Here is a 12,332-nt window from a genome sequence, read left to right as displayed (position 1 = left end):
ACACTGAAATGAATCTAAACTAGGGCAGTATCCCAAACTCAAGTTTTTACCGATATCTCATGCATTTCTTCTACAAACAACATCAAAGTCGGCACTGCACACACTGGTGCCCTGACTAAGTCAGCTGCCAAGTTTGAGCCTGTCGAGCAACTCATTTGGACAGTTATACAATTAGCAGAGACAGACACTCCTCGCATTTATAAATACAAAGATTCCAGTAGTGATTGGTCTAAGACAGCAAGGGAAGCTCAGCTTCCTAGAAAATGTCGTCAAATATGTTCTGTGTTATATTTTCATGTCAATACTAAACATGCGCCAGAACGCAATTCGAACGTGTCACTAGTATATCACGAATGACGCCTTACATGATTTTCGTATTCCTGTGGCAGTCTCCGCATAAAAAAACACTTGTCTATATAAAGCTGTTGTCTAAGTGACGGCACAGAATGGACTAATGCAGCAAAATCGTCACTTCCAGGGAAGCTCAGCTTCTGTGGGAGTCAATAGAGCGGTGGATGGGTGTGGACGCTGGGCTTCTGTGTGATGATTGGAGGAACTGTCTGAAAGGCGGAACCAGTTTTTGATTGACAGCGTTGCGGAAACATACACGACAGCGGAGTCTTTGCTCAGGGATATAGCCCATTTTCATTTGTACACGTACAAATGAAAGTTTAGCTTTTCAGTTTTACATATACATCGCGTTTCAAGGTTCTAGTTGTTCGTTTGCAGAATTTATGTAAGAATGTATGTATAAATAACTAGGATATGGAAATGAGCTTCCCCTGTTTAGATTCATTGATAATTAAAACAAACCAGACTACACAAACACGTAGTAAAATCAGGAATAAGTGTGACTCTGTGTGTATATATATATATATATATACATGTATATATATATATATATATATATATAAATATAAATATATATAACATATCCCGTTAAATTTAGATCAATCCAAATTGATCTAATTTTTAGCTAACTCTAACCATAAATGTCATTGAAATCCAAAATGCATCAGCAATGCACCTATGATGAATAGAATCTCCACAGCGATGTCGCTGACAGTCGTGCTGCGGGTGAGGTCGTCGTCGTCGCCGATGAAGCACACATTGTACGGCACCGTCACAGCGACGTAGAACGTGGCCAGCAGAATCAGCCAATCCCAGCCGGCCTTGAACGTGCTGTAGTGCAGTAAGATGAATTTGGACTTCTTGGCGTCTGCTACCTTGTACTCGGGCAGAGCAGGTGGATCCCCGAACACATTCTGGACCGAGACAGACAGAGGTCACAGTCACATATACAGTACTTGTTTTTTTGTGCCCCTTCCAAAGCCACTTGTACAAACATGTAGATGGGTTGTGTTTATTATGGAAATATCACGGTGTACATCATCAAATTCACAGTCAGAATGCAGCTGTGAGACACTGTGATGTATTCATTCCATAGTGTATGCAACTTCATACATCACTGGACCTAATTAGCTGTCCCGTGCAGTAACAACACATCCTGTTCCCAGCGCCAAGTATATTGACTAAATGCTAATTTTCGCTATATGTACAAATTAATCTCATACAGCAGACAACCTCACTGCTTTGATTTAAGCCCGGTGACCTCTTCTTGGCTTCTATCGAGGTTTTTGCGACATTTTTCCTAGAAATAAGTCAGAGTATGTAGAATGCTATCAGGGAATTTAAGAACAGGTAACATATGGTGAGAATCTGGATTTTGTGGATGTAAATGAATATTGTTTGCCGTCTTTCTTCAGTCACTGCACAGTTGTTATTGTTGTTGTGTGGCTTGAGGATAAATAAGTCTAAAACAGGGGCTTCATAATAAGTGACGCTCCTCACTGAGTGCTTATTGGAGATATATGTTATAGCCCTTACTCCCGAGAGTCTGTTCTCACCAAAACAGATTATTTCTCCTCACCTGTCATTTGATTTTATGGCTAGTTTAACAACAGTTATGACCTCTCTCCCTGTGTTTTACAGTCCACCCTCACCCGCCTTACATCACGTTATATCCTCCCTTGTCGCTCGGTGTGTTTGATGGTACCTTGTTGAGTTTAATCTTGCTCTTCTCTCTGCTGTGGAGGTGACCAGAGATGTGGTAGAGCACCGTGCTCCTCCGGAGACGAGACGAGCTGAAGTGAGAGCCTGTTTTCCCCCTGCCGCGCCGTCTCTCTGTAAACACACACACAAGTAGGTACATACCCCCTTCAACACTTTACCCCCCGAGGTCAACTCCTGATGACTGAATCAGTCATTATGCTTGATGAAATACATAATATTCATGTCCTGAATCCCGACTCATGAATATGCAACAGGAGGAAAGTGTCTGTGTGTGTGTGTGTGTGTTTGTGTGTGTGTGTGTGTGTGTGTGTATGGACTATTGCACCACACCACAGTTTTCAACTTTAATTAGTCCATGCAGAGGGAGCAAAGCATTTATGATGGATTATTTCTGGTTGGGTTTTGTGCACTTTAAGTGTCGTCATCATAGATCCAAGCAGACAGTGAGTGCAGGGGCGATGTGTTCAGATTGAGGAGGAATTGCAGAATTATTGCTCGTGGGTTTTTGAGCCCTACTCTCACTGCTGTGAAGCCACAGACTACACTGGCCAAGACTAAGGCCATACTGGCCTGAGGGCAAACAGTACACCACCAATAACAGAGCTGAAGAATAGGTGTGATAACTGCCGCTGAACTTCCATCGGAAAGTACGTGCATTCGGCGCCGAGTGTTGCCAGCATGCGAGTGTACGGACCCCAGATGAGGTGAACAGACAGGGCCCATCCATAATGTGCTGGAGCCTTGGGGGGGATGTGATCCGGCAGAAGCACAGAGACAGAGACACACTTATTTTTAGATCTAATGAATTTCCCTCTGCATTTATAGCCATTCATGGGTACGGGGGGGGGGGGGTTATGGGCAAGAGGGGAGTGGGTGTTGTTGTATTTAAAGGGGGAAGGACATAAGCATGTAGGTTATATAGGGGGAGATGGGAATAGTGTCAACACAGGAGGAGGAGATATAGGAGATGAAGAGAGGAAGGAAAGGAAAGGACACCAGGGAACAAGTGAAAGAAAAGGAAAGAAAGATAAGGATGGTAAAAAAAGATGAGACAGGATTGAGTCAGTGAAGAGGCTGTTGATGCAAGAGACTGGGTTTCCCTCTTCATTGTCTCATCGGTGTGCAGGACAGAGCGTTATCTGGGTCACGTCCATGTCTGTCCATCTTTCAAAGACGTCCTCAGCATGGATGGAGGACCCCATTGATGTCATACAGTGCCTATTTCCTGGTGTTCACATTTCCATCACCATTGTAACTCTTGTACTTTGGTGTTTTTTAAGAAATTAAGTTCACTTATTAGCTCACTTATTTACAGAGTAAGTGTTAAACTGCTAAACTGAATAAAACCATTTTTCCGAGAATGAAGACAAAATATTATGAGAATAAAGTCGTAATGTATTATCAAGCAAAGATGATTCAGATGATCAGTTGCGATCTGTGTCAAGATGAGGAAGTCAGAGCGTTTTGTGAAGTTATACTTTGGTTTGGGCTTCACAAATAAGGAAATACTTCATCAGGACTTTGAAAAGATTGTGCAAGAAACTGAGTCTGTTTCAAGGAAACAGTCACATAGACTTGGAGGAAATCATCTCTTTTGTGGAGGAGGAAATGCTTGGTAGTGGGCGATCTATTTCATTTTGATTTATTAATAATAATAATAATAATAATACATTTAATTAAATAATGATAAAAAAATCTCTATATCTCTAAAATTATTACTTTATTCACTTCAGTTTGGCCTTATTACTCCATCGTACTAACTCGCTTAAAGACCCAGTATGTAACATTTAGGAGGGTTAACTGGCGGAAAAATGAAAATACTTCCAATTAGTACAAATATTTATATGTGAAATAATAACTGTATGGTGTCTGTAGCCTTAGAATAAGCCATTTACGTATTGTATACTCTGGGGAACAGTCTTTTGAACTCTTTTGTATATTCCCTTGTCTTCTCCTAAATGTTACACTCTGACCCTTTCAACATGCAAACCTGTTAAATGTCTACATTTGTGTCAGTCTAATGGCATCAAGCACTTCACTTTTTACCTTTGCATTTACGTTTGCAAAAAAAATGTTACTTTGCTTGCGCTTCTTGGTCTGTTTTGACTTTTTCTTTTTACTGTGACGAGTAAGTAAATGAAGAGGCAGCAGGTCTTAGATGAGTAAAGTCACTTTGCTGACACACACACACACACACACAGAGTGAGTGACCTTCTCTCTTGCTTTGTAAGTTGCTTTTGGCTCCAGCTTAGATGTTGCCCTTAAGCTCATCCTTTGAGGAAATTGATTTTGAACGCAAATACTGCAACTTCATTTCCTTTAGTTTGAATTTACAATAATAAATATACGATTAAAAGGCGAAGGGCAAACAGGAGGTGAAGTTCCGACACAGGCATCAGAGTCATTGTCGCTCTGGTGCCATCAAAGAGTCTCTGTACTATTGCTTCAAAAGGATCCACTAATCTGTGAGATATGAGCTTTGTTCTAAAGTGGGTTGTAAACAGTTGATCTGTTTTGTCTCCACATTTTTAACAATCATTCCAAATTGGTTGATGGATGAATGAGTGAGCCACGGCCTTACCGACATTCACAAGAACAGATACTTAAAGTGATGCTACAATTCTTTATTTGTTGTCTTTTATACCAGTCTTGTAGGTTCTAAAAGGATGTCATACAAGTCACAGGTACTGGGTAGACAGTGACAATTACCAAAAACACATGGAATGGTGGGTGCAGCTTCACGTCAGTCGCAAACCAACAGTTGTAATGTTTGGAAACCGTGTATGTGGCAACATTTTTTAGAATATCATGAAAAAGCTCACTAATTATCCGTATGTAAATATGTTACCGAGTTTCTGTATGACTGACAGCTCAGATGTCACACTTTTCTGTAAGTGTGAATCCTAAAATGACACTATTATCATCTATCAACATATTTTTTCTGTGAGTGCTTCACACACAGCAATTACAACAGGTCAACACTATCGCGCAACATTGTCATGGAAATACAACACTCACTCTTTCAAGGGATATTCTAACACCACTCGACTGCTTCCACAATGACATTACGAGTGTACGTGTGTGTGTGTGTGTACACACATATATACTGACCTTCCTTCTTGTCCTCTTGGATAGCCTTAGCTTTAGTGTCTGTGATGTCTTTAAATGAAGCCAGGAAGAGCACCACGTCTCCTTTCTCGTTCTTAATTGGCACGATGTCCAGCAGACACCAGAACAGCACAGCTGCAGGAGGAAAAAAACACTCCTATTATACACCAACTTTGATTGTACTGAGAATGGATTTACAATGTGTTTGTGCGTACACCAGTGTGTTTTTCAATTCCATAGTGTATGCAGAGACAGAGACAGATTCCCGCACTATTAGTATGCCTATCCCCGGCTGAAAGTCCCTGTGGGAGAAGCGGATCCTTTAAATAGTCAAAGTCCTTGTTCCCCAAGCGCAGCGAGAGATGAACCTATCTTTGAGGTCCAATCTGCTGCTAAATAGATAGATTTTCAGAGAGGAACTAGAGGGCAGTGTCTGTGAGCATGTGATTGTCTGCACCAGCAGTCCTGCACTCGTGCTTGTGGTTTATCCACATCCAATAAGAAAGTCTGTGAATTGGTCTACCTCATACGTTTGTAGTATAGAGAGGATCGGTCACAAAAGCAGAGGTTGTATCATACTACCTTTTTATTCTAATCTATTCAGTGATGAGAAATGAATTGCTGATTAAGAGGGATTTCCCATGGAGTTCCCTCCCATCACTACCACTCACTAAATATTCCTCGCCTGGTGATGAGTCAATTACAGTGTTTGTCTCCGTGCGTGCGTGTGTGTGTATGTATGTGTATGTGCGTGCAAGACAAGGCAGCGCTATCAGGCACACACTGAGAGGAAAGAGCATTCCTGATTGCGAACACGCAGCTTTCTGCTGGGGTTTTTTTTTTTTTTTTTCCCTCAGGCAGACAAGTGGAGGACAGAGTCAATCAGCTAAGCATGGAAGACAGAAAGGCCAACTGGCACAGGCAATACTGAGCAGGAGTGGGTTTGAAATGGAAAAAACACAAAAAAAAAACAGGGAGAAAAGCAAATTATCCTGCCGTCGAGAGACAGGGGGGAGGTGAAAGGTAACAAGGGGGAAAGTGATCGAGAACAGAAGGGAAGAAGAGAAGTGTGAGAAAAGAAAAGACGATACAGAAAGACACAGAGTGGAGACGACATGTCACGGCTGTGATGTAATGAGAAAGTTAGATCCACGCATCTCTGACCTGTCTGCGGAATCTACTAAATCGGCTCAACATAACTCCTCGATGAATTTATCACTTCAGAAGAGTATGACGCATCATTAATAAAAAAAAAAAATCCCTATTGCAACACAATACCACCCATTTGTATTTAATCTGTTCTGGACAACATAATCATTATATCATCCTATCACACCCTTGACACACATGGTTTTGAACACTGTGAGCACTCTTAACTCTTAATCCCTGCACACAACCCAATCAACTTTTTGTGTGATTCAAGTAGAGGTAGTGTTAGCTGTTTCCTTGACGACAGAAACGACTGAATGGCCAATCGAAGGCGGGATTTACAACGGGAGCCTTCCTAACCATTAACCTGTTCATGAAGCTACTGTATGGGGCGCTACCGTCTAATGATGAAAAATGAGACACTCCGCTTAAACCGGATGCAGTCATTTATCAACAACCGATAATCCCATTTCCAAGCTCGCATATCAAAACGTTCCATTTTCTTGCCTTGCACCGGTAGAGAATTCCTCTAAAAGCACAGAAAAAATGAACCTTTGGCTTGTTCATTTCCATGACAACAGGGGCAACATCTGCTCAGGAAGATTATGTAACAAAATAAAAGCACCACAACAGCAGAATGGACCTTACAGCGAGAGTGTTTTTGTCAGTGAACAGTTCATGTTGAAGCTTTTACCGCTCGGTCTGCACAAATAGTATGACACGCAGCCAAATATGTTTTCTTTCAGCACCAAACACAAACGACAGACTTCATTAAATGATGTTTGTCTCCTTTTGTGTTGATTCAAACTGATACTGAATCTGAACAAAAACAACAAGACAAGAAAGCAAAGAAGTTGAGAACGGCCACTAACAGCCTATCAAGGACACATGGCCCCTTCCAAAAGTGGTGTGTGTGACGTGCTCATTATTTTGGACTCACTGGCCAGCTGGCTAATCAATGAGGCACACACCAAACCACACCATGGTATTTAATGGAGACAGGGTTAAGGAGTTAGCTATGAAATGTTGAATGTGTCTCGGAGATTAATAACAAGGGAGAAACTTTTGTGACCGAAGGCTCTGTTTAATCACCTTTTAATGAGAATGCACCAATTCCTTAAAAAAAAAAAAAAAAAGTTGACCATTTCTTTCACTTTTCTACAAACATGCACCCATCTTTATGTGGGAATACATACAGCAGGGGTATTTGATTCAAATTCAGAGGGAAGAGAATCATCACAAATGTCTTGACAATGAAAGAGTCACATGCTCTAATATTTTGCTGTGTGGGCAGTGTTATGATCTGGGGTTGCTTCAGTTGTACAGGTCTGGGCAAAGCGATGTGTAAAAACACTGAATGACTAGATCTTTAGCCTCCTTAGACCCGAGCTGTCGTCTGTTATGCATTTTAATTTTCACATTGCTGTTTGGGCATATTGGGATCCGATGAGTATAAAAACTAAGCGTTGTCTTTTGACATGATGACACTGTTGTTTCCATCGCACAATGAAATCATTGTGTAATTAAGTGGAAAACTCTTTACTTCCAATATGAACACAGAAGACGAGAGACAACAATTTTGCCTTTCGGCACATTGTTTTGTCTGTTGGTTGCTTTTGCGCCGCAGCAGCGACCCAATTCTTTATAACTGTACCAGTCACACACACCTGCTTCTTAAATGTTAAAGAATGCCATTCTTTGTTTCATAGTACAGGGAAAAGGGCAACTTTTCCCAAATAAAAGCCTATTTTTGTAGGTCTCTGCTCGAAGATTGCACACTCATAATGAAATCAGTATATCTCTGCAACCACAGGGTCTATTTGTATAGTTGTGTGACATTTGCTAAGATGTGTAAATATTAGTGCGCGTGTGACTGGTGAAGAGTAAATGAAGATGGCACACAACAAAAATGAAACAAAAAAAAGAAGCACTTTCAGGATGAGTCTCTCTTTGGAATGATGCAGCTACAGCTCTAAACTTCTATCAAATCATAGCACAATATGTGAACATTATCTCTGCAAAGGATGACTTTGATCAAGTGAAGCAAAAACAAAGTGAGAGAGGTTTTAGAACAGAAAGTACAGACCAGGTCTCATTTTGGCACCACCTGTGCCATTTGTATTTTCTCATGTATAAAACGACTTATTTCACTTTTATATCACTATTAATGTTCAATAATAACAGTTTATGGCTTTGTTTCACAGTTTCAAATAGACTTCTATATATTTCCTATTCCAAAATCGAACACAAGGTGGCAGGACTGAGTTGTGTCACAGTACAATAGCTATCATCGCCAAAATGAGATTGACAGCACTTGTCAGCCAATCAGAATCAGCAAAATGTGACCGGGACAGGCTGCTGCATAATGGAGATTGTAATGCTTCACCCAGGGTCCTAATGTTTGTTAGCGACGCCCGGAATGAGTTGAGTGTAACACAGGATGTCCGTCTGACCACAGAGCGTTGTAATATCAACTTTTAACGGAGAAACATCTAAAGTAAGAGCAATTTTACAGCAGATTTCTGTTGCCTTTATTCTTTGGCTTTTTATCTGTCTGGTGCTTTGGTGTCAAGTGGTTTGACGTGTAGAATCCGTGGAGTCTCTAATTTCCAGCTGTATGGCGGCGTGTGTTCTGGATAAAGTGTCGTAGCGTTAGATCGAGAAATGCAGCGAGTGGGTTGACACAGCAGTGCTGTATGGTGTTTGATGTAGTGATTCATTTAGTTGTTATTTGAGCTGTATATTATGCTGTTTAATTTGATGTGCCACATCACTGTATTCTTTAGTATTTAGTGCAGTATTTCACAATATTTTTACCCAGAGCCTCTCTAGGACCCCAAATGGGGGACTTTGGGGCTTAACAAAAAACTTTTTTTTAAGACATTGACTTTATACTTGCGTGCCTATTTTGTTGTTGAGATTTTTCCTGTTGTGTTTAGCAGAAAAGCACATTTTTCATTTTAATTAAAGAATGAATGAATGTAGAATTTACATTAAATTATATTTTTACTGTCAAAAATGTTTTAAAAACATCACAAAAGTGCATACATTTCACACACAGCAGTCAGAACTATAAAAGCACGAATGAATGAATGTATGGATGAATGTATATAGAATTCACAATTTCAACTCCTTCTATCTTATAATTTTAACTCACAAAAACATATCAAGTTTTTTGTTTGTTTGTTTTCACAATATTACGTATTTTAAAATGTCTAAAATTCTACTATGAACTAAACGTTCTTCCAGATCTTTCAAGAGTTTCACACACAATTCCAGACTTTTCAAGGTCTGGAAAACAGTGTGGTAACATTAACAGGCATAACAACAAAAGAACCACATAATAACATTTCAAACTTAGGAGAAATACCAGCACCAACAAAAAAAGATTTCCTTCTGTGCCACTAATATTCCACTAATAGTCTCACCTGTCTTTTTGTAGAACATGATCTCGTCCTTAAATTCCTTGCGCTCCTCCAAGGCCTCGTCGATGCTAAGGATGATGCTTTCGCTTGTCTCGGGCCCATAAAGTAATTTGCAAGCGCAGCTCTTCTGCATGACCTCAGCTCGAGAAAATCCAGTGAGCTCACAGAAGCCATCGGAACAGTAGACTATGGGAAAGCCCTTCGACACCTGAGCATTGGCCAGGATGAAGTTGCTGTCTGCAGGAGAAAGAGGAGGAAATGTAAAGCAAGGAATAAATAAATAAATAAAACTCCTACAATACTCCTTCAATATTAGCATTACATACATTCAGGTTAAATAACTTATAATGAAAAGGTATATCATTTGGGGGTTTTCTGATGTAGCCACTTGAGGTACGAGCTGTAACATTCAAATCCAAATACTCAAGTTTCACAACAGTCAGGTCTGAGGAAAAAGAAAAAAACATCTCGAAGCCTCCAGAGAAACATACACACACATCTGGCTCTGTCACTGTTCACTGCTCCACTATATTCATTATGGAGTCACTAAAGTTGCTTGTCTTTGTGACTGCTGAGCAGCATACAGTGGGTTTACCAGAGCTTTCTGCTGACGCCATCTGTTTGCATGGTTTGCAGGAAACCAAAAAAACAGTTAGCTGAAAGAGGCCAAAGTGTCTATACAGCTGACGGGAAGACATGTTTTTCAATATGTACTCAGTGTTGTAATGTAACACAGTACAAATTTCCCGTACCTGTACTTTAATTTGTTATTTATGACAAATGACGATCATCTACCTAAATAAACGACTGTTTGTTAGTGAATTAATGAAATTTGACTCTTGAAACTCATTCCCTGTGTCATCAACTGACCCTGAATTCACAAACACATTTAGTGAGAGCCGCAGCAAAGAGAGGGGTTTTTGTGTTGAGAGGTAATTTTAACAAAGAGCAAATTTAAAAAGCAAGAGGGGGGGGGGGGGAATCAATGGGGGTTCGCGCTCCAGTGATGTCGGTGAAAACAGAAATCTATCACAGCTAATTAGCCTATTTGTGTCTAGTTGTAGATACACAGGTTGAAGTAGACCAGCTGTTTATACCTGAGTCCATCTATTATGTCACACAAACACAGAGCCAGTGTGATACAGAATGACTCAGAGGCGGTTTACAGTGTGATGTCCATTACGTGAGACAGTGGACTGCTGTGGTTAGGCAGATTATCTATGTGTGTGTGTGTGTGTGTGTGTGTGCGTCTGCTGTCATTTGATAAGCCATCAAGCCTGTTCAAACACTCAAGTCCACACACACACACACACATTTAAAAGGTACATGTAGCATTTACAAATCCTACCCAATACATTCTGAGACGATGTGAAAAATCACAATAAATTAATAACTACAAAGTGACATGAGCGTCTTATAATCACTGTTTGAGGCGTCGTGCATTTCAGAGAGGCGTTTCACTTACATTTCATTTTCAAAACTCAATTTTCTGCATCAACAATTCCTTTCCCCAACAGCCGCAGTGTTTAATTGTTTTATGTTGTACACCAGGCTTTGCTGAGGGACAACAGCGCTGATGAAAACACGGGAATACAATGCTAGACAGCGACACCTTTGCATGTGTCCCTCAGAAGACAGAAGCGACATGTTCCTTTTTTGTAATCTCATTCCGCAATCAACATATTCTCCTGCATGCCTGCTGGTGCTCCATCAAATCTGAATATGTTACTCTGAACAGCAGACAGGGCATTCTAGTTTCATGTAATAGTTCAAAAAATGTGATTTATTCATTCAGTTCGGTTTATTGCCAGACTTAAACACTTAAGCACAAACATACATGCAAAGAGACAATCATAGCAATGTATAATAGAGTAAGATACCGCAATAAACCGGGGGGGTTTTCATTATTTGGTCAACAGATGAGTTTATGCATCAGGTTTCACAGTAAATATTTACTCCACATTTACAGAATAAGTCACTTATTCAAATTGTTGCAATATTATACAGACTATTATTGCAACACATCATCATCATCAGTAAAGTAAAAACCACCGTCTAATCCCTGTTATTAAGTCACACACAATCATATAATCATTTGGCTTACTTGAAGCTCTTTTTTACTTCTAGCTCTTATTTGTACCCAAATGTTTAAATGCACTTATTGTAAGTCGCTTTGGATAAAAGCGTCTGCTAAATGACATGTAATGTAATGTAATGTAATATAATGTTTATTAAAAAAATACAACTTTAATTCTACTAGTTAAGATATAATGTCCTTCAGTGAAGTACAGTTACATGACTAAATAGCAGTCAGACAATCCGCCATGCTGTAAAGAAGACCCTTAAATTGTGTAAGCCAAATAAGAAACATTTTTTTATTATTATTTATTTATGGAGTGCAACTGAAATGCAATAATAATAGTAGAATAACAATCCTACATACACAGATGTGAGTTAACCTGGTCACTCCACTCTTACTCCTACCAGTATGAATGATGGACATAAGTATGAACTCGTGCAGTGACGGCAATATTCACTCACAAAGCAGAAAAAAAAACACCCGCGAGAAGCTCTCGT

At 40.0% G+C, this 12,332-nt stretch overlaps 1 protein-coding gene across 1 annotated transcript in view; it reads right to left on the bottom strand.

Annotated features, from left to right (window-relative positions):
• Positions 1 to 12,332, bottom strand: part of kcnh8 (potassium voltage-gated channel, subfamily H (eag-related), member 8) — a 51,914-nt gene that overhangs the window by 27,426 nt on the left and 12,156 nt on the right. Inside the window, exons 2-5 of the mRNA XM_058618451.1 lie at positions 9,759 to 9,992; positions 5,185 to 5,316; positions 2,057 to 2,184; positions 1,028 to 1,265 (exon numbers count right to left, since the gene is read on the bottom strand). Coding sequence (XP_058474434.1) covers positions 1,028 to 1,265; positions 2,057 to 2,184; positions 5,185 to 5,316; positions 9,759 to 9,992 — 732 coding nt within the window. The remainder of the gene's footprint in view (positions 1 to 1,027; positions 1,266 to 2,056; positions 2,185 to 5,184; positions 5,317 to 9,758; positions 9,993 to 12,332) is intronic.

This window comes from Solea solea, chromosome 20 (assembly GCF_958295425.1).
Source record: "Solea solea chromosome 20, fSolSol10.1, whole genome shotgun sequence".
Lineage (NCBI taxonomy): Eukaryota > Metazoa > Chordata > Actinopteri > Pleuronectiformes > Soleidae > Solea > Solea solea.
Note: the sequence above shows the minus strand (reverse complement) of the source record. Positions and strands in the feature narration are given on the sequence as shown.